At 52.0% G+C, this 21,579-nt stretch overlaps 8 protein-coding genes across 8 annotated transcripts; 4 read left to right on the forward strand and 4 right to left on the reverse strand.

The window, feature by feature from the left end:
- Positions 1 to 45: 45 nt before the first annotated feature.
- Positions 46 to 2,285, reverse strand: J4E82_008790 (uncharacterized protein; the record flags this gene model as incomplete). Its single annotated transcript, XM_051735021.1, has 4 exons — positions 46 to 222; positions 274 to 1,681; positions 1,730 to 1,903; positions 1,957 to 2,285. 4 exons carry the CDS (start codon positions 2,283 to 2,285, stop codon positions 46 to 48), a joined length of 2,088 nt encoding a protein of 695 aa, XP_051585204.1.
- Positions 2,286 to 2,550: 265 nt separating this feature from the next.
- Positions 2,551 to 3,671, forward strand: J4E82_008791 (uncharacterized protein; the record flags this gene model as incomplete). The annotated part of the gene is made up of 2 exons (XM_051735022.1): positions 2,551 to 3,175; positions 3,226 to 3,671. The coding sequence occupies 2 exons, from the start codon at positions 2,551 to 2,553 to the stop codon at positions 3,669 to 3,671; spliced, it is 1,071 nt and encodes a 356-aa protein (XP_051585205.1).
- Positions 3,672 to 4,032: 361 nt separating this feature from the next.
- On the forward strand, positions 4,033 to 7,714 carry J4E82_008792 (uncharacterized protein; the record flags this gene model as incomplete). The annotated part of the gene is made up of 3 exons (XM_051735023.1): positions 4,033 to 4,459; positions 4,508 to 4,716; positions 4,766 to 7,714. 3 exons carry the CDS (start codon positions 4,033 to 4,035, stop codon positions 7,712 to 7,714), a joined length of 3,585 nt encoding a protein of 1,194 aa, XP_051585206.1.
- A 731-nt stretch (positions 7,715 to 8,445) lies between these two features.
- RPS29 (40S ribosomal protein S29) lies at positions 8,446 to 8,849 on the forward strand (the record flags this gene model as incomplete). Its single annotated transcript, XM_051735024.1, has 3 exons — positions 8,446 to 8,507; positions 8,664 to 8,763; positions 8,841 to 8,849. 3 exons carry the CDS (start codon positions 8,446 to 8,448, stop codon positions 8,847 to 8,849), a joined length of 171 nt encoding a protein of 56 aa, XP_051585207.1.
- Positions 8,850 to 9,602: 753 nt separating this feature from the next.
- On the reverse strand, positions 9,603 to 11,562 carry J4E82_008794 (uncharacterized protein; the record flags this gene model as incomplete). Its single annotated transcript, XM_051735025.1, has 2 exons — positions 9,603 to 11,412; positions 11,459 to 11,562. 2 exons carry the CDS (start codon positions 11,560 to 11,562, stop codon positions 9,603 to 9,605), a joined length of 1,914 nt encoding a protein of 637 aa, XP_051585208.1.
- Positions 11,563 to 13,439: 1,877 nt separating this feature from the next.
- Positions 13,440 to 15,671, reverse strand: J4E82_008795 (uncharacterized protein; the record flags this gene model as incomplete). The annotated part of the gene is made up of 1 exon (XM_051735026.1): positions 13,440 to 15,671. The coding sequence occupies one exon, from the start codon at positions 15,669 to 15,671 to the stop codon at positions 13,440 to 13,442; it is 2,232 nt and encodes a 743-aa protein (XP_051585209.1).
- Positions 15,672 to 16,220: 549 nt separating this feature from the next.
- Positions 16,221 to 16,856, forward strand: J4E82_008796 (uncharacterized protein; the record flags this gene model as incomplete). The annotated part of the gene is made up of 2 exons (XM_051735027.1): positions 16,221 to 16,251; positions 16,303 to 16,856. 2 exons carry the CDS (start codon positions 16,221 to 16,223, stop codon positions 16,854 to 16,856), a joined length of 585 nt encoding a protein of 194 aa, XP_051585210.1.
- Positions 16,857 to 17,085: 229 nt separating this feature from the next.
- Positions 17,086 to 19,251, reverse strand: J4E82_008797 (uncharacterized protein; the record flags this gene model as incomplete). Its single annotated transcript, XM_051735028.1, has 1 exon — positions 17,086 to 19,251. The coding sequence occupies one exon, from the start codon at positions 19,249 to 19,251 to the stop codon at positions 17,086 to 17,088; it is 2,166 nt and encodes a 721-aa protein (XP_051585211.1).
- Between the last annotated feature and the right edge of the window lie 2,328 nt (positions 19,252 to 21,579).

Here is a 21,579-nt window from a genome sequence, read left to right on the forward strand (position 1 = left end):
GCTACTAGAAAACGCCAGACACCTCCAATGCTCAGTACCAAACACCTAAATCCTCACAATATCAACACGCGTCCGTTCCCAGAGCTTATGTGCAACTGCAAACCCTTTCTCCCTTTCTGGTTCACTGACAACAGCAGGCTGAACAATAACGCGGGCATATGTTCCTGCCGCACGGCGTTTAGCCAAGGTACCAGGATTGATGACAAGTACCGACTCCACAACCTATTCGAGATTAGCATGTCGCTTTAAAGTAGATTGAACCACCGAACATACCTTGACTGTGCCTTGAAGCACACTAGGGGTGATGAGTATGTCAGGTCGTACATTCAGCATCTCACCCAGCTTAAGATAGCTTGTATCGAGCATGGTGCCCAGAGGAAGGAATGGGCTCGGTGCTTGGTCCAATTCTGGTTCTTCGCCCTCTTTCTGCTCACCGTTCGCTGCATTACTTTTCATGACCTTTTCCTCAATTGGTGCTGGCATGAATTGCTGCTTCTCCCTTCCAGTTGGCGGGAACAGAGGCAGAAAACTTCGCTGCTCGATAACGTTGCGGGCGCATCGTTCGTAGATGTTGGTTGTTCGTGCCTTGCCGCCTGCTAGCTCTTCTCTACGCAGCATATCTAGGATATCGATCGAGGACATACCCACGGTCATCTCATTCATACTGACAGTCATTGGGTTGGTGACACATTGAACCATCTTTCCTGCAGCACCCAGGCCGAGCTCCTTTTTGATGAACTTGTCTTGGGGAAATGCAGCATGGTGGTGATGTGCATCTCGTAAGCTAGGAACCAGAAGAACCTGGCAGGTTGGTACACGTTTGTTGAAGTTCTGAATAGCGCTGGAGACATGGTATCGGAACAGATCCGTCATGGTGGCCTGGTCTGGGCTTGCGTTTGGTGGTACATCAAAGTCTCCTGACCGAATTTGAGGATGCTCAGCATCGAGGAATGGGCCTACCAGGATGATGGCATCTGCATATGCTTCGGCAGCATTGTCAAGAAAGGTGTGCAACGGCGCAAAGTCGAGATTCTGATCAGTAGTGTAGGGGCCAGAAGCAATCATGATGGTCAGAGGTCGGACGTTGTCAGGATCAGAATCTGGGGTATCGAGGTATCGCGCGTTGATGACATCTAGCTCTTCGGGTTTCGTGGCTGGTGGGTTCAGAAGTGGAAGGGGGAGGACTTCAGAAACTACAAATGAGTCTCCTGAAGCGTTAGTGCCACGCAGAGCAACAATCTGACCGGGAAAGAAATCGTATGACGATAGCCCCTCCACGTTCAGCGGTACACGGCGCCCTGAGCCATGTCTCCGGGAGCCTTCGAGTACGATTGAAGCTGTATTGAGCCTGCCTTCGCTCGTATCGTTTGCTATCCTCCCTACTGCGATAATCTCGCTCGGAGACGGGTAGTTTGGGTTTCCGAATGCACTTTCGTCCAGACCTGTGGTGTCCCTGAGAAGATCACGGAATTCGTCGATCCTATCATCCAAGACCTCAGACGCTTCCGACAGCTTCATGGCCATGGTGCGATATGAGAACTTGGACATGTCTGTGTTGGCCTTGAGTTTGATGCGGGGTTCCTTCGGTTCTTCCGATGGTGGTTCTGGAATGGGAATGTCGCCTTGCACAAACTGCTCGGTGATGTCGTTCGCATTGGTACGGGAAGCAAAGTCAAAGACACTGACTGAATGTTAGAGCATGTCTACACAGTGTAACTGGAATACGTACGGTCCACTTGGGGTTTCAGCTTTTGGTGTCATGCCACCACCAGGAGTACTCATCTCATGTGCCTTGGTGGCCTTGCCTCCTGGTGTGTTGAAATTGGCTTTGCGTTTTACTGTACTTCCATTGGCGCCACTGGGTGCGGGCCGATGTGGTGTGCCTGGTACGAGTCCCTCTAGCCTATCTCCAGTCAGCTCAGGTATTTATTCGGGTCATGACTGCTTCGAACGTACATGTCATACATGTCCCCACCCTTCGCTCTTGGTGTTGGCTGACCCCGCTTGGGTTCATTTCTTTGCTGTGCCTTCCCTCTGCTTTCGCGTTCCAATGCATCTTGTATGGTTTTCTTGAAGTCCCGTGCTGTCTTCACATCCATCTTGTTCTCTTCTCCACCCATCTTCATGTTGTACGCCTGCCATTTGAAGTCCAGTTCCTCGGGTGAGATGGAATATAACCGCGACATCGATTGTAATTCAGCGAGGACGTCAGCGGGGAATTGATCCCCCTTCATGTCGCAGTAGCGCTCGAAGCGCTCGGTAAGCTCTGTGGTGAGGTCGTCCATTCTGTGTGTGTTTGTCGATGTTCTGGGATGATGACGGTGAAAGCACTTTGCGCGTGGAAACTCAGAAGACGCGTCGCGCGTGTCGGTGTGGGGCTAGCATAAAGAAGGCCTAGGGCGATCGACGTACATGCAGGGACCGCCTTGTTCCCCAAAAGTTCCCAGGCTGACCGATACTCCTACGCCGCAACAAGGAGGTCTTTTAAAATTCTTGGATAACAGACACGGACAAAGTCAATTCCATAGATCAAATCCAAAACTCGACATCATGTCTGCCATTGGCCCCTTCGCAGAGCCTGCACCAGGCTGCAAACCTGCAGCCGCTCCTGCCTTGACCGCCGACCAACAAACCAAATACGACCAGCTTCTCGCCGATGTCCGGACATGGGAAACTCTGCCCACAACTTCAGCAAAGGGTGCCGAAGAATCACCAATCAGCGACGATGAGCGTATCTGGCTCACCCGTGAATGTCTCCTTCGATACCTTCGCGCGACAAAGTGGAACCTTCCTCAAGCCACCCAGCGTCTGCGCGGGACACTGATATGGCGTCGCGAGTACGGCACCGACAAATTCACCGCCGAATACATCTCAGAAGAGAATGCAACCGGCAAGCAGGTCTTGCTTGGTTTCGATAACGAGGGAAGGCCATGCTTGTACCTGCTGCCTCAGAACCAGAACACCAAGGAGACGCCTAAGCGGGTAGAGCACTTGGTCTACATGCTTGAGCGCACCATCGACATGCACCCGCCTGGTCAAGAGAGTCTGGCATTGTTGATCGACTTCAGGAACACTGGAGCTGGTGGTACCCCTAGCTTGGCCACCGCCAAACAGGTCCTCGATATCCTGCAGAATCACTATCCAGAGCGACTTGGCCGGGCATTACTCACACACCGTAAGCGTCCTCCTGCTTTTCTCTAAGAGCAATACTAACAACACAAACAGTCCCTTGGTATGTCAATGCCTTCCTCAAGCTCGTGAACCCGTTTATCGATCCCGTCACCAAGTCCAAGATTAAGCCCAACGAGCCTCTGCCCAACCATGTACCTGCATCTCAGCTCATGAAGGTCTCTGGCGGTGAAGTCGACTTTAAGTACGACCACTCTGTCTACTGGCCAGCACTAGAGAAGCTCACCAATGAGCGGAGACAACAAAGGAAGGAGCGATGGGAGAAGGCTGGCAAGATAATCGGAGAGAGCGAGATATACCTCTGGGGAGGTGATGAGCCCAGCCTTGCAAGTGGAACAGCCACTGACACTGCAGTAGAGGCTACCCAGCCTCCTACAACAGTCGAGGGTGCCAGTACCGCACCCAACGGGGGTGCGGAGCTTGTTGAAGGTGTTGAAAAGTTGGACATCAAAGAGGGCGAGCCGGTCAAGGCTGCTGCCTGAGCGCATGTTGTGCCACCATGAATGGTTGCTTTGCTACTGTATATACGTATAGACCCATAGACGGACTGATCCGATAATGCAACATATGTTAGCCGAGAACTAATTTCGACCAAGTGAACTATATAAGTCTGCCATATAGCCGATCATCAGGGACTAGTAAAGTGGCGTCAGGTGAATGCAGGCCAGAGGCGACACGTCGATGGCGTAGTGTCATACGCACGTGCGCGCAACCTTGCACTAAAAGTGCTCGGACATACAACGCGTCTCCCATCACCGTCCCCGCCTCCAAGCATACCAATCGCGCCGCGCTTTTGCCCCCCAACCTCTGGAACCATCAACTGAACAATCGCGCGCAAACATCATGAGCGCGGCCGAATCGCCCTCGGGGGCTGACCAAGTCGCATCTTCTGCCGCGCGACGCAAATCCGGACGCGTATCCAAGAAACCTGCCAGATTCGCGCCAGGCGCAAGTCCAACCGGCAGCACCAAGCGAAAGCGCGGCGACGACAATGACAGCGGGGTCGACGCGACTGAGCCGCCATCTGAGGAAGAGTCTGAGGAAAGCAGCGAGGGCGAACCAGATGAGGAGGAATTGAGGGAGCGCAGGCGCAGGAAGAAGGCCAAGGCAACTGCGCGCAAGCCTGCATCCAAAAAGGCCAAGACGAATGGCGACAGCGTCAGTCTGGCCATCCGACCCGCCAACAATGCGACCAAGAAAGTGTCCAAGCGCCCACGAAAGGCACCTATACGCAAGAGCGCGCTGCCCGATGAGACGGAAGGACTATATGGTAGGTGTGCGGGTACGCCGGGAACATGCACAAACTAACGCGCAATAGCCGACGTGTTTGCCAGCGGAGACCGACTCGAAGATGTCACTGCACAATGGATCTCTCGGTTCAACGAGCACGAGGCAAAGGCTCTAGCTGAGGTCGTCAACTTAGTGCTGCAAGCTTCCGGATGCGATCTGCGGATAAACGAGGACGACATATCAGACCCCGACAACGCGCCAAATCGCGTGGCCGAGATCCAGGAAGAGTTCCAGCAGGTAGGCATTGGCCTGTGTTGTATAGCCTTCTATATGCTAACCATCGCAGTACGAAGTCACAGAGTATCCGCTGATCGCAAAGGCGAAAGACGGCGGCGGTCAAGCTTTCAGAAACGCGCTACACGGCTTCTTCGTTACTCTGATACAAACCGTAGCGCAGTCAGGCCTCTTGTACGAGAGCGCCGAGCTCATCGAGAACATCTCAGTGTGGCTGGGCGCCATGTCTTCTACCGGCAATCGTCCCTTCCGTCACACCAGCACCGTTGCTTCGTTAGCCATCACGACCGCATTGGCACAAGTTGCTGCTGACCTTGTCGAGAACACAGCCAAGCGTGTTCGCCAAAGCGAAGCGGAAGCCAAGAAATCGAGAGTCAACAAAGCCCGTGTCTCTGCGGCGGATCATGAGATTGAAGAGTACAACCAAAAGCTGGAATTTGTAGGCAGTCAGCTGGACGACTGGTTTGCGGCCGTCTATGTGCATCGGTACCGTGATGTGGATCCCAGGATCAGGGTAGACAGTGTGGTAGCCCTAGCAGACTGGATCATCACATACCCCGACAAATTTTTCGATGGCACCAAACTTCGCTATCTGGGTTGGGTGCTTTCGGACCCAATTCCATCAACACGGATAGAGGTTCTCCACCAGCTCGCGCGCTTGTTCAAAGACGAGAGTAAACTGGCCGGGCTCAAGACTTTCACCGAACGCTTTCGACCACGTATCGTCGAGATGGCCACACAAGACGCTGAGATCAATGTGCGTGCTGCAGCAGTCGACCTGCTCGACATACTCCGAGAGGCTGGCTTCCTGGAGCCTGACGATATCGATTCGGTTGGCAAGCTCATCTTCGATTCCGACGCAAAAGTCCGCAAGGCTGTGGTAGGCTTCTTCGCCGAGAACGTCAACGCCGCATACGAGGCTACTGTCGAGGAGATGGGTGGTGAAGAGGCTCTTAACGAAGCCCTGGCACCACCTGATGATGAAGAAGAAGAGTACCACAATCCACGACTTGAATGGTTGAAGCTGAAGTGTCTTGTCGACCAGTTACTCTCGTACGATGAAGATGAAGCTGAGTTGCCTTCACAGATTCAACGCATGTCGCCAGGCACTGAGTTGCTTTTGATTGCCTCTGGTGTGGAGTCACGCCGCTCGCTCGCTGCACAAGCATTATATGATGTGATTCCGGAAATTCGATCGTGGGAGGTCGTGGCTGGCTATCTTCTCTACGACCATTCTCAGACTGACCAGGATGAGAGCGACGACCCTGAAATCGTTCTTCGTCAAACATGTCAACTCGAAGAGAAGCACGAGACCATCCTCCTAGACATTCTGAGTGCAGTGGTCAGTAGCAAACTGCAGCGCATGGCGGAGGCACAGAAGGATAAGAAAAAGACCAAGACGCAGCGCGAGAGCGATATGGAAGACCAGTCAGATATGGCTCGGCGGCTTTCACTGCTGATTCCTCAGCTCCTCAAGAAGTTTGGTGCTCTGCCTGAAACAGCAGCACTGTGCCTTCAAATAGAACGCGAGCTAAATCTGGACGTGTTCGAAGAATTGCGACAGAACGCAGCTCTTACTGCCCTGCTCGACGACATCAACAAGCAATTCCTCACTCATCACAACGAGCGTGTTCTCGGAGAGGCTATCAAGTCAATCTTACATGCCCAAGGCAGTGAAGAGTTACGAGAGACCGTCGATCTCAAGGTGCAAGCGCTATGGGATGACTTGACCAACACGTTCGATGCTCTTCGACGAGACAAGGATCTTTCCGTGCGAGGTAATCTCGATCAGAATATCCTCCGCGGCGTATCCAATGTGGTACTGAAGATAGCGCAGCTAGTAACGGTCTCAGACGCTTCTGTGCTTGATCAGCTTCCCGCTCCACCAAAAACAAAAGGCAGGGGCAAGAAGGCCGCCCTGACATCACCGCCTATTGACTCAGTGTTGCAGATACTCGAGCGCGGAGTGCCAGTCGAGGATCTAGACGCAGAGATTGAGGAGGCAGACGACACCCTTGTCCGCCATGCTATGTCGGTCATGCTCATGTACTTCATGTGGAAGTGCAGAGATTGCACCACGCATGTCGAGGAGGGCACCAGCATGCCAGAAGACGAACTCATGTCCCTAGTCGAGCGAAGAGATACCTGCATCACAACATTGATGAGCATCATGGAGAGCCGAAAAGGCACAGATGAAGTACGACTCAACGCTGCGAACCTCTTGCTAGACATCTACACTATGTTCTGCACACTCCGGGTCAAGAAGAACAACGGCAAGGTCGTGAAGACACCGAAGAAAACACAAGGTCGCGCCTCAAACTCAACCCACGATGATTGGGAAGCTCTCTGCCAGGATATCGATGGCAACACCACGAAACTCATCCTACAAATCCTCACGGCTTGGGAAAACCACTTGGCTAAGCTCACCAACAAGCGCCTTGAAGAGCCAGACATTGATGATGATCCTATCGATCCAGACGATGATCCTGAGAGTGACGAAGAAGACGCTGCAGACGAGTCTGGCATTTCCGAGAAGCGAGTACGTGCCGCCTTGGCAGAGCAATCGCTTGACGCATTCGGTGGCCGCATCGTTCACGCCGTACTCGTCGGCGCCCTTGATAATGACGGGTCAGGCACCGTACGCAAGCGTCTTGAGCGCAACAAGATGAAGCTCACACCCACCTGGAAGGAAATCGTGAACCATCTTGACGTCGTCAAGCAGCGCAAAGTTGCCAAGAAGAGCAGTGCAAAGCCGAACAAGTCGGATGCCAAATCGGCCAAGAGTGCAGAAGTTGTAGAACTCGATAGCGACGAGGAAGATGAGGAGGGCCAGGAGCCAGAACACGAGGTTCCAGGTGACGAGATCGAGGATGAGGAAATGGTTGATGGTGATGACGACGCCGAGCAGACCAACGGTGTTGAACAACAGAGCAGTGAGAACGGCGAGGAGCCGGAGAAGCAGCCCAATGGCGACGATGAGGAGAGTATCCTTGGGGATTGAGTGAGCTGTTGTGAGAGGTATTGTGATCTGAGTGGGGGTTTCTCGTTGTTTACTTCGTCACTTCTTACGCATGTTTACGGCGAGGTTATATCCAGTGGCAGATGTCTGATGTTTCTTCATCGATTCGTTCGCTGTGTAGTACAGCCAAGCATGGCGCTCCGGCGTTAGCCATTGCAGGCGGCTTTCCTAACGCTTCCTCTGTATGATGTTCTATGAGGCGATTAAATTTCGCTTTCGAGATAATGAAATTGCTTTATTAGAACGTTCTCGACTCTGAGAATGCAAACGTGTGATGGTGCCATAGCTGGTTGACCGACCGAGAGAGCACAAAATCGCACATGTACAAGCAGCAAGCCGCTATGCGGCGTTACAGCATCCAATTCCAGATCCCGCCATGCTCCATGACCCCGCTTTTCACTAGTTAAACTACCGCATTTGGCATCTTATCACAAAAACCGTAGATTGTGTCGATGTCTTGGCACAGCGACCAGTCGCGATGAGCTGCGCCGTCAAATTAGCGTACGCACAGGCCAACCCACACAACATTCGAAATCCGCAATCCCACCATTGTGAACCGACAAGCCTACGCACGCCCGATTGATCTCCGCCGACGACACAAGTCAATACTGTGCGTATACCTTTTGAAGCTGCGACAGGAATTACTGTAGCGATAATTTGCTAATACTAAGGCAGCAAACGACAACCCCCGTCAAAACCCTCAACCACACATCATGTCTCACGAGTCGGTCTGGTACTCCCGCCCTAGGACTTACGGCAAGGGCTCCCGCGAGTGGTACGTCTAAAACTCTGGATAATGCGCGTGCGAGCGCTGGTTATATGTACTGGGTGGGCGAGCGCACCGTGTTGGTCTCGCAGGAGGGGGATTGGACAGATTTGGATACAACGGTGCATGGTTTCCAGGACCCGAAGGCTAACACAGTACTCACAGCCGCGTCTGCACCCACCCCGCTGGTCTGATCCGCAAGTACGGCCTCAACATCTGCCGTCAGTGCTTCCGTGAGAAGAGCTCCGACATTGGCTTCGTCAAGGTATGTTCTGCTTCATACTTTATACCCATACTTCACATCATGTGCACGGAGGAACACTGAAGCTAACGACTTAACAGCACCGTTAAATCCTTCATTTTCGAACGGCAGGAGTAGAAATGGGCGCAAGTGACGAACGATGATTACCTGACGATACGATAAAACAAAGTTGCCCTCGACCCGACCGCATCACGATCAAGCAAAACAGGAAATGGGCTCGAGATTAAGGAAAAGCGAAGCTGAGAGAGTGAGCTTTGTAGTCGGGCGGGGATGTTTCTGCATGGCGTATTTTCCTCATAACATTGTTTACGGGTAATGGGGGAGATATCCGGCTTTGCATGCAATGAGAAATCAATCCTGAATTCACAACATGCTGTTGATTTGCCGTTGGAGATGTGGAGTGCTGTGGTACCTAGGGCATACGTGATGGTTAAATCATGCGACAGGATGACCCACGAGAACAGCTATTAGCTCCGGATTCGCATCGAAGGCATCCCTGTGATGTTTCTTAACGACAAGAAGCAAACAAGCCGACATATCTTGGACAATCCGCAAAGACAAATCTCTAAGATTGTTACATCGACAATTAGGGCATGCCCATGTTTCTACCCGCATTGACGTTCGCTGCTAACAAACAAGTCTTATCAGTCGAAGTGTTGGTCGACCGGCCGGTCGTGTTCATTACCAACTTCCTAATCTTCACAGTCTGCTATACGTAGCATGGACGTTCAACCCACTGACAGCTATTACTTATAGATCATGTCATTCATTACTGCATGAGAACCTCAAACTGAATATATACAAAAACTTCGCAACACAACGCCTCCAGCCCTACTCTCCAATCAGGCAATAAAAGCTCTCCTCTTCCTCGTTGTAGCAGTCCCCGCCCTAAGCGCACTCTCTCCCTTCAAATCACTCACACACTTGACATTAGTCGGCCTCGCCGTGTCCCTAGCGCTGTACGTCCATTTTCCCGGCTGCCCACTCACGGCCACCATGGTGCGTCTCGTTGTTCCATTGAGAAGCAGCGTCATACTCTTGTTATCCCCATTCTTGACATTGGAAGTACAAGACGCGGTTATACTGCCTGACTGCCGTGACTCCCATGTGTAGGTATCCATAGTGACAGTGTCAGCGAGCGTGGGGTTGATCTTGACAGTGACAGTTGCTTTGCTAGATTTCGTAGTGTCGGTTTTGGAGGTAATGGTCAGTTCGAAGGTGAAGGAGGTTTCTGTTGTAACTTTTGGTGCGAGGAATGTGGCGCTGGGGCTGTTGGCATTGGTTATGCTAATGGCCGGGCTGGAGGGTGTGGTCTTGGTCCAGGCAAAGTTCAGATCAGTGTCTTTGAGACCAGAGGCAGTGTTGGAGCCGAGTAGTGTGACATCTGTGCCAACACGGAGTGCAGATGCAAAAGTGGCAATGGAAGCAATTGGCGCGGTCTGGGGTGTGGATGGTTCAGAAGGTGTTTCTGGGCTGGGAGAAGGTGAGGGTGTGGGTGTTGGTGTGGCATTTGGATCTGGGATATCTGCGGGACTGCAGGTCTTGGATGGCGCTGGTGGAGTCGGGCCTGGGAAGGGCGAGAGGGGACCATACTGTTTGCCGTCGAGGAAGTCTCCTTGTACCAGGCCTCTGATGTCATTGAACGGGTACGGCGGTGGGTTTGTTCCGGGGACATCAACTTCGGGAAAGATCCACTCGCTAACAGCTGCGATAAACTGTCCTGCCTTGATGCCATCTTTGGTCGTCTGGACTGGACTGTTGGTCGTGATGCGGTACTCACGGGTGAAAGGAGCTTGAGCTTGTGGAGCAATGCGAGCCTCCCACTTGCAACGAGTTTCTTGCTTCGGCTGGGTTGTACCGATGGGTCGATAGGTTTCCTTTCCCGTGCAAGGGTCGACATCAATGGCACTGATGGTGACTGTAGCACCAGCACAGCTGGAGAGGAAACCGATGGCACGGATATCGGCAAACTCCACATTCGCAGAGTTGTCTGGTACGCCAACAAGAAAGTCCTCAACCCGAATGTAGTTAGGTACGTTCGCACCAGCTTGAGTGGTAATGTGCAAGCTGATGCAAACAATAGACGAAGCGAGGATTTCGCCACCACCGTTCTTGAGACCAGAGTATTCGATGAAATCGCCGACCTTGAGAGGTACCATGGCAAGGGGGTCTTGTGGTGTGAATGTTTGGCCGGAAGGGCGATTGGAGCTCGAGCACTTTGCGGTGTTTCCAGAGTACGGTATGCACATGGGGAAGCCTGAGAAAGATGATACCGAAGGGTTGGCTGTATCAGCGATCCAGTACTTTTGAGAGTCGTACTGTGGTCCGAACAAGCCATCAGGATCATTGATGCGGACTGTCGGCCCACTAGCTATCTGGAGCGTACCGTCGTCGTTGATCTTTGAGATATAGCCTTGGCTTCCCTCGAGACCGAAGCGTTGAGCGACTGAGATCTGGCCGGCGATGACTTTGCCGTCGACAATATTGCCAACAACTGTAGTCTCGAAACCAAAAGCTCCAGCATCACAAAGCTCTCGGAACGGTGCCCATACTACCGGGAACTGAACGATGAGATTTTTCGGTACTTCGATTGCAAAGTTGTTGACCGAGATACTACCACCAGCATTGTATTCTGAGCCCGTGGACGCACAACTATCTCGTGTTAGTGTTGGGCTTACACCCCAAGTAACAAACGTACCCATCAAGAGATCCAGTAACAGTAAATGGCTGAATACTTGGGAGTTGCGCCAGACTTGTTGAGGCCAGCGCAAGGAAAGAGGCAACCTTTGATACACGAGACATCTTGAACTGCCCAATTGTGACGATTTGTGGTGAAGATCTGGTGTGAATAACAATCTGGGATGAGAAACATGGCGATTATATAGATATCAAGGAACCCACCTTTCCGTATCTGAGTTGGACATTAGTCGCGCTGCTCGAAGTTCAACACGACATGATAGTACCAGTGCGCCAAGATAAACACCCAGACCTCGTCTCCTCCGGTATCTTGGAGACAGTCAAGAGAATGCTGTAGGTCTCGAAGCTTGGCAAATGCTTCAGTCAACCCACTGCCGTCTCCGTGACCAGTAGGATGTCCATGGCGTCCGCCATCGATACTTCCAAGAAGTGTGGCGAGGACAGCTGGGAGGACAAGGCTGCCACGAACTTTCCACTGCGGCGTAGTCAGTTGTCCGCGGGTAGGAAATGCTCATCCTGGTCATAGAGAAGCAAGGTCTATTCCTAGTCTCAGAGACATAATGGGCTACCACTGCGACGTCCCACTAGCCTGGTTGCCGCAAGGCTACCGAAGGTTGATCTGGACCTTTGAAAACCCTGGATAAGTCCCTCGTACCCACATGGGGAAACCTGGGGTTGTGAAGCGGCTGAGAATCGCCAAGACAATGCTTCTCGTATCCAAGTCCACGATTACCCAAGATCCAGGTCCTTGAGGGCTTGGGTCGGAGTCTAGCGACACGGGCTAGGAACGTTCTCTTTTAAACAAAATCATGTTCTCTTGACATTGGTTTTACATTCTCCTGTAGCGATACGACCGACGGAGTATGCTTCTTCACTATCCCGCACACGCGATAGATGTCAGAAACGACCCAAGGAAGGTGCAAAGCGCGGGAACCGGAGTTGTCACTAGAGTCAAGAAGTCATTGACTGTATGCGCTGGCGAAGTCTTTCAGCTACAAGCTTGTTGTGCCAAGAATGTGGCTTGCAGTTGCGTGATCTGCAGGATGGACTATTTTGATCTCCGCTAAGCTTCAAGACTCGCAGAATTGGCAAGACTTTGAGCGGAGAAATGCGACAGACTAGGTCCGTAATAGACGAATAGGGAAGACAGAAGCGAAAAAGAAAAGTCGTGGCTGCTCCAGAGCTGTTCAGCTGGGTCTTCCTCGAATATGCCGTGCTTGGCCCTGTACGTGCGGAGGCAAGTGCGGAGCCCTAGTATCGGCGCCTCTCGCTTTCGACCTGGTTCTCAAGATGTAAAACGCGCATTCGGAATAGTGAAGCCTCATGGGGCGTTTTCGCTGTCTAAGGATTCACCGGACAAGGTGATCATCAACGGGATGTAGTGAGGTTCCAGACTTCCGTGTTCGCTTAACCCCATGCACGCCATTCACGTGGCAACAGCCTGGCGATATAGTTGAGCCAATAAGAAATGGTCCCGGGTACCTTTACCTTCAAGCAATGCTGTGATGAATGGTTGGTCCAGAGTCACCTGAACAGGTGACAGCAACAAGCCGCTCTACGGAAGTTGTTTGAATAAACAGTCCTTTTTGAGCTCGAATATACATCCCCAGAACTCGTAAATGCGTTGTAATAGCTAGACTGCGATGCGCATCACGTCAAAGGCTTAAGCCAGACATGCCAGAAGTTGATACAGATTGACAACATGGTGGCACTTGTCCAGGAGACAACATCACATCATGAAGAATCGTGAGCATAAGAATGCAACAACATCGATTCGTCCCAAAGGCTAGCTGCGTATTATTTACACAAGCAATACGTTGTCCTTGAAGGAAAAAAACGCCAACCTGACCCTGTCGGGCAAACAGGTAACTGAAACGCCTGGTAAAGATGCCGTACCCAAACCCAATGTGAACGCATAATAACTCCCCATTCCCTTAATACCATCCAAGTTTGACTCGTTTACCCATCGCGCCACTCACATACTACGTAGCAGACACCAACGGTAAACTCTGCGTACCATTGCCCTTTTGCCCTCTATTCGACGCATTGCCTGCCGTGCGCATAAGGTTAGGTGAGACCTTTTGAAGAGTGGGTGTGGTTTTTGGAGGCGTGGGGGCGTCGGCCTCTGATTCGTTGTCGGATGTCAACTGTGTTGACGGCGCGTCCTCGGATTCTGCGTCGCTGGCTTCTGTCTCGGTATCCAGTGTTGTGGATTCGATTTGAGTGCCCACTGTGGGGGAATCCGGCACTAGCTCTTCCGCTGGGTGTTGCTCGGAAGTGGTATCGAGGGTGGCTGGTTGAGGCACTGGTGTTGTTTGTGGTGGGATGAGATCTAGTAGATCTTCGTCATCATCTGGCAGGGCGATGGCGACGGCCTCCTCATCAAGTGCGGTGATTAGGGCAGTCATAACATCATTTGGCGGCAAGGGTGCCTCTTCGACCACAGATGTACTCTCTGCTGTGGCATGTGGTGGTAAAACAGCCTCCTCGTTGATACGCTCATAGAAAAGCATGAAGACGTTCCCTTGGTGCGCTTCCTGTTCAGACACGGGGTAAACGCTATCATCACTGAAACGCCACCACTGTTCTGATTGTTGTGTAGAAGGTACTTCTTCCGGCTCTTGTACGGCAACATCCTCGGCTTCTTCGTCTTCCGTGGATGATGCCTCAGCATCTTCATCATTCTCAGGCTTCGGCTCCGTTTTGGGGTGCGAACGGTAGCAGACGTAGTGGCCGTTACCATGCGAGCCGTAGTGCGTAACAGCGGCGCGCAACCGGTATTGGAATGGCGAGTCTGTCATAGGCTCATCCCTTGCTAGCATCGACTGTCTAGGGTCCTTGGGCCATTCCTCTTCTGACGTAGCGGGCTGTTGTGAGCCATGAGGAATGCCACCCAGACACCAGTTTCCAAGATCCAACACTGTTGGGTATGAGACTCCCGCAGTGTTCTTGAACGGCATGCCAGTATATTCATTGAAGCTGCTTCGGTTGATATGCAAGACCAACGACTGAGGCGCGCGTGCAACGACGGCTTGTTTCGACTTTGTGCTCTGTACCCAATTCTTCTTCGGCACGTTTAGGGTTTTCAGCAGCGTCTTATCTTCAAAATCTTCTTTTCCCAGAGCCTCTTGTACAGCGTCCAGTCTTGCTTTCAGTGGCGATTCGGGTTTAGCAGCGATTAAAGGCGAAAGAGTCCGCTCCAGCTTAAGCAGCGTACATTTTGCGCATTCGACGCCATCGATGAATTCTAGAGTTGTGTATTCGTCGAGACACTCCCGAACGTCGTAGCTGTAGCTTTTTCCAAGAGACACAGTGATGCAGTTGAATGGAATAAGCGTGAGACCTTCGGAGTAGCCGCAGGACGTGCAGCCAACACGCTGAGCGAGGCGTCCCTCAAGAGGGTTTGACGGGACCTGGGGTTGTGCTCCTGACTTATGCAGTCCGTCCTTTGTTTCGTCTTGCGCTTTCTCATCTGTATCTGTTGAGTCACTCAGGCTCTTTGTAACTTCCAGCCAGGAGACAGAGGATCGCCTCTTACTGCTCGCGGTCTTCTTGACTTCCTCATCTAGCGCGTCCAAGATTTTGCTATAATACTCCTGCGCATCCTGTTGTTCGAAAGTGCTCATCGACTTCAACTTGCCACGTATCCAAAAATGTTGGCCCTTGTTGTTCGGGTCGTTCAGCTGTGTGATGATATCGAATAGCGCGCCATTTGTGGTATCCGGGGTAAGCGTGGGGTTTTCGGAGGTGGTTTTGGAAAGATGGTCGCGTAGCGATGGGAGGGACGCGAGGCCTTGGATAACGCTGTTTTGGTAGCAAGAGTTGCTGATATTGCCCAAGCCCGGTGGCACGTCGCTAGGGCCCTTGGAGAAGGCATTCGCAACCCCTCGTACCCCCTTTTGCAACAGGTTCCCCGGGGTCGTGCCAAAGAGACTACCGAACATGCCTCCCTGTTGGGCTGAATCGTCGTCGCTGGAGGCAGAAGTTGTTGAGCCAAAGGAGGCGCCGCGAAGGCGTAGGACGTCGGATGCCATTTGGAGAAAGCGTTCGACAAGATGCCAGACGGGAAAGCCCAGTATGTCCAAAGCTTTGATGAGAACGTATGCACCTATGATAGTTCCCAGGAGAAGGGACGTGATGTTGATGGTATGCGACTCGGTTGTGTTCCACCGTTGTTGATAGGCCTCGAATTCGGGGTACTCTGCGTAGCTCATAGCTAGGTGGGAGGTAGAAATAAATTTGAAACGCTAGGCTCCTACGGGCAGGCTGGAGGAGCGGCGGTAGCGAAAAGTATGTAAACTATGGATAACACGCTTGCAGGCGGGCGCAAATGGTGGGTCACATTCAACCGTCGGGCCAGCGCATGAATGGAGGGGTCGAACAGAGCAAACGCGGTGGAGTGTCTGTCTGCGACATGGGAGAAGCTGGGCGCGACAGTCGGGGGTGAGCGACGACGCGGTGGTGGCGGCGAAACGGCGTGAAGAATGTCCTAGGGCAACCGCGATGGCCTGCGATTATGAGAGGTCATGGCAGGTGTGGGAACGCGCTAGCGGCTCAAGTGGATCCGGTATTTTGGCGTTCACGAGCTAGTGGGGAACTTTTGTAGATTTCTGGGACGGTGCGAGACTTCATTCACACACGACCTTTTTACCAAAAACGAAATCTGAAGCTAAAGCGCGACTAGCAGACTAGATCGCATATCTCTGAGCATCCACTTGTACCCTCGAGAAGCCCTTTAGCAATACCAGAAAAACCAATACACAATGGCAAAGACCGCAAAAGTCAAGAAGCGCCGTAAGTACCCCAACACCACCCTTCTCATATCCACTCCCTAACAGCCCATAGCGGTGACCATTCACTCACGTGCTGCCCGACGCGCCGCCTCTCCCTCTCTCAATCTTGACAAATCCGCCCAAAAGCCCGCCAACACAACCCGAGATTCCGCCTCGCCATCGCGGCCCTCGCAAGCCAATCCTCACGCCCTGAAGGCAAAAGATGCCGGCATCCAGAAGAAGCAAAAGAAAGACACAAAGATGACGCGCGCACAACGGTTACGCTACCAAAAAGGGCTTGAGCGTGCCGAGGAAAACATGGATAAGCTGGAGAAGAAGAGGGCCAAGAGCGTAGGCAAATCGAAGAAGATTGTAGAGAGGGCCAAGGGCTGGGAGGATGTGAATGGTGATGGAACAAAGAAGTCGAAGAAGCAGATTGCGATTGAGCAGCTGGAGGATGAGGAAAAGAGGAAGGAGAGGGAGTGGGTCAGTGATGAGGATATGGATGTTGAGGAAGAGACGGCGGTGGTGGAGGAGAATGGTAAGGTCAAGGGCGAGGGTAAGGAGATGGATGCTGAAATATCGGAAAAAGTTCCGGCGCCTGTCGAAGTGGAGGAAATGCTTTGAGGTGGGGAAGGACAAGGTTTCGTTCGCAAAACTCACGATGCACATGATACCCAAAATCTACAAATCGATGCGTTGCACTCTTTTAATTGCAGCCATGCTGACACTCAAATTCGCCATCGCCTTGTGCGTGGCCAAAGTATACACAATGGTCTCGAGTTTACCCTAGAGAGAGGTAATCCATGTTACCAATACAGCCAAATCCATGGAAATATTTATGATTGCCACCCCATTACCCCCTTCTCCCCCAACCATTAGCATAATCGTTATCCGCCTCCACCGCCGCCTGCAGCTGCGTCTTATAAGAATGCCAAAGCGACTTAATTTGTCCGTCCGCCTCCATGGCGTCCACAATCTTCCTCGCCTCCTTCTCCCTCTTGCGGTCACTCTTCCCTTCTCTCTTCACCAGCTTCTCAGCTGACAGATGCCCTTGTGCCTTGAGGTGGTCCTTCACCCACTGGTAGAGGTTGTACCGCCAGTGGTACAGCGTATGCGCGACTTGTGCATTGGCTTTGCATGTTGAGCCGAGAGGGAAGCGGTGAGATTCGGGTGGTATACGGTCTTTCTGGTAGTTGTACGTTGGTTTTTCACCGTTGAGCGCGGTTTCGGAGTCAGACGATAGGCCAGAGGAGTCGCTGTCGTCACTATCGGAGTCTGAGGAATCTGAGGCGGTGGACAAGGGCTCGAGTGTTTCTGGATGGTAGGGCTGGCCTTGGAGGAGGAGCTCGAAACTCGCTGTGTGGTTGGTTCGATTACATGCTTCGCAGTGTGGCGACATGACGGCTCTCTCGGCAGCACTGAGTTCGTTGATCATAAGATCGGGGCGTGCGCGGATAGCTCTTGTGAAGTCGGCTGTCCAAGCTGAGGATGTGTATTTGGATCCGGCGAGACCCTTGACTTCGTCGTCCAATTTACGGAATGTCAGCGTGTAGACGTTCTTCTTGGAATCAAAACCTGGGTGGATCTTCTTCATGACCATCCACTCTACGGCGTGTTTGAACAGGTCCCGGGTTTTTGCGCGCGACAAGCTAAACGCGAGACGCATTTCGTCGAGGTCGTCGTTGACAGATGGTTCCCCAATCATGTTGTCTGGATCGTCGTCGATGAACTGCTCGTCTTGTTCATCCTCTTGAAACATGTCAAGTGCGTTTGCATCGCGATCTGACTCTTCTTGCTCGTCATCTTCTATGTCATCCTCTTCCAATACGTCGAGATCACTATCTGGTTCTTCTTTGATCATCTCAAGCTCTGACTCAGAATCTGTGTCTACTACAACTGCTCTTTTGCGCCCAGGTGTTGCTGAGGAGGACGGCTCATTAGTAGTACCAGCACGTCGCCTCTTCAACGCTTCGAGAGCCTCCTGTCGTTTATTCTTGGGCTTATCTTGCGTACTTCTCAGTCTACCACGGTCTGGTAGTGGAGATGATCTCAGAAATGCGAGTTCCTCCTTCAACTCATCTTGCTCTTCGTCGTCCTTTTCGTCATTTGCGCTTCCTTCAACTCCACCCGACTCTTCCTCGCCCGGCACGACATCCCCCCTACCTGAAGCTTCTTCTTCATCTTCTGAGGACGATTTGCGCCTTTTCAGTCTGCGTCTTGTGCTTCGTGGTGGACTCTGTTCCTCCTCCCTTTCAACTGGTGGAGAAGGCTGGCGGGTTGTCTTCCGCATTGACCTCGGAGCTGGCGTGAGAGGAACGTCGTCTTCTTCATCTTCGTCTGGTGTTGGGGCCTTCTTCACAGCCCTTCGCCGGCTGCTACGAGGTGCAGGCTGCGTCTCTTCCTCCTCTGATGTACTCTCCTTCTTCTTACTCCGCTTGTTGTCTTTCTTGTCCTTCTTCTTTTTCTTCTTCGGTTTCTCTGAGCTATCCGACTCGATTTTGACGCGCTTTTGACGTTTGCGTGGGACGACTGTGACTGTCGGCTCCTCGTCATCAGAATCGTTGGGCGTCGCGGCTCGTCTCCGCTTTCGTGATTTAGGTTTCTCCACTGGCACCTCGTCTTCCTCATCCACATCATCCTCGGATCTGTCGCTGGGCGTCGCTAACGCTTTGTAGTTTCGCGACATGACAAGAGCCAACGGTTCGTCCTCTTCTGGAGGTGTAGAGTCGGCAGAGTCACTGTCGGAGTAATCAGGCCTAGAGCTATGGAGAAGCTTGCCCAACTCCTTCCCTTCCCTTATTCCCTTTGCCAATGCGTCTTCACCCCAAAAGTCTTTCTTGTTGTTTTTGGAAGCTCTGCTGGGCGCTTTTTTCGGTTGCATAGCCGTAAGGTTCGGTCGCGAAGGCGAGTTTCCCATCGTTGTGGCGGCACTTGATCTGGTTGCAGGCGAGGATTTGGGAGCAGGTGAGAAGTTGATTTTGGTCTGCCGTTTGCGATCGCGGGGTTTTTTGGGTGCCATCTTGACGACTCTGGCCTTGCAGTCGGCTTCACTGTGGATATCTTGCCTGCTGTCTCACCCTAGGTCTTGTTCTGCGCGGCACAGTCGCGTGCAACAACCGCGTTGCGCAAACGCTGCCGTATACCCAAAAGTGTCGCTAGACCTTGAACAATGGTGTGCGACAACTAAAATATCCAAAAGATATGTGAAAGAAGCTCCACTATAGCGGAAAATCGTCTGTCTCTCGATGACGGTGGGGCCGCAGAAAGATGCGCCTGCCACGACGGGCGATTCGAGCGAGGCGCGCGAGCACGTGCGTTAGCGTCATGCGTCTTCCCGACGCCCACCTGCATAGGTAGACAGAACCCGTAGCAAGATAGAAATATGTTCTTCAAGACTTCTATGCTCGAGGTTTATTGGAGAACGGTCATTGTCAGGAAATCTGTAGTGCGAGGATTTATTACACGACGCCGAGTAATTTTGCCAAAGACTACTTGAGCTCATCAATCCATATAAAACCCAGTCACAACAAGTATTGCTTCATTCATACGTTGACAATTCAAAATTATATCACGACATACTTTTAGTCTTCAAGCATCCATTCACTAGAGCGTGTTCTATTACGACCTTACTTTAAGGATTATTTCGCCCTCTATCCTCAAAAACATCAAAATGGTTAAACACCTCAGCTGTAGCGTTCACTTCAAATTCCTCCTCACACTGCCAGCATATTTGTGTCTTACATGCCGCACATATGACGAGATCAGCGCACTCAAGCTTCGGAAGAGGCATAAGACAAGTACGACAGTTCCGGGCGTCATTGACATCATTGCGTTCTCTCTTGCCTGCTTTGACGTCTGCGCAAACTAGTTGTTCATGTGGCTTGCCGCCACAAGCTGGGCATGCACTTGAATCCTGTACCTCTTTGCTGCCATCGTGACCGAGGCGTTGATCTAGCGCCGTGCCAGTGCTGGAGTCAACAGTGTGACTGAACGGACACTTCACGCCCCGTTCGCATACATTTCTGATATAGTACTTGCAAATAATGTTGGACCTTGGGTCGACAGGCGGATCACCGTGAGTGCGTGATGTATTGACTTCATGGATGTTTCTGCAAGCAGTCCCAAACATGCATCTATTTTGTTTATGGAACTGGCAAACGGGCATATCTGTTGGTCGCAGTAGATGTTTCGGTTTGAAGTATCTCTAGAACCAGGTTGACAAGTGCCCAGGTAGCTCAGTTGAAGGGGCTTTCCCAGTCAGAAATCGGAGACCATAGTTTCTGTACTTACGCACGTAGTCGGGCCAAGTTTGCTGTTTCTCCATCATTCATTGTTGGGGATGATGTACGCGTGAGGCAATAATTTTCACGCGCGACAAGAATCGCCTAGTCGTTCAAGAACTTGCCAGTCACCGTGTATGAAATTTATCCAGAAGATCTCGCGCAAGTATTTTCGGTCTTCAAGTATCCATGGATACGTTCCAGCGTGTTCTCTCGTACAACATTAGGACAGTGAACGTTGCCCACATTCCTGACGACCCTGCCACCATCAAGCAAAGAACCAAGTCGAAAAAACATCTCCAGCTCCTGAAAGTTCCACTAACACTGCCCTCAAGGTTTGAAGTGCTGACCAGCTCGTGGAGCTTGAACCGTGTCACGCTCCGCGATTCCCAAAAACGCAGACCTCATGCCACTCTGCATGACAGTAATATTGCCTTTCACCCCAGCCACTGATACATGCTCCGTAGGCTCCGTGATAGGACGATATCGATTGGCTTTGTGTCAAGACTTTTGACCAGCCCCTTATTGTCATTGTTGCTGTCTTCTATCGCAAGCAACGGTGCATTAAAGGTTTTCGCAATCTCGAGCGAGTTCATCGATACTGCGCGTCCCAGCACGCAGGATGCATAGAGTGTCGCGGACACGAGCATCATTACCAGCAGCGTGATAATGACAACAATAAAGAGTAACGCGTGGTCCGTGTGGTAGACGTTAGCTGCTCTTTGCACATCCATGATGATGGCTTGGATGGCACTGCTATTGATCGCGTAGCGTCCACGCCGTTGAAGCTGGTAGCCTCAGTCACACCTGTTTACTGTTTAAGTAGCTCCAGTCCCTCTGGCGGTGAGGGCTGAGATGAGGTTCCGCGGACAGCACGTTCCACACGTTCAGTGGATTCTCCAGAAACTGGCTGCGGGTTCCCGAGACGTCAGCGGAAGTCGGCAGCGCGCAGTGTCCTTGGCGCACAAATACAGGAAACGGACTGCATGTTCTCACTGAGGAAGGAAGTGCGCCATAACAGGCAGTAATAAGTGGAGGTTCTAGATGCACATGGCCAACACGTAGGC

This window comes from Alternaria postmessia (genome assembly GCF_024291825.1).
Source record: "Alternaria postmessia strain BMP 2775 chromosome Unknown scaffold_75, whole genome shotgun sequence".
Lineage (NCBI taxonomy): Eukaryota > Fungi > Ascomycota > Dothideomycetes > Pleosporales > Pleosporaceae > Alternaria > Alternaria postmessia.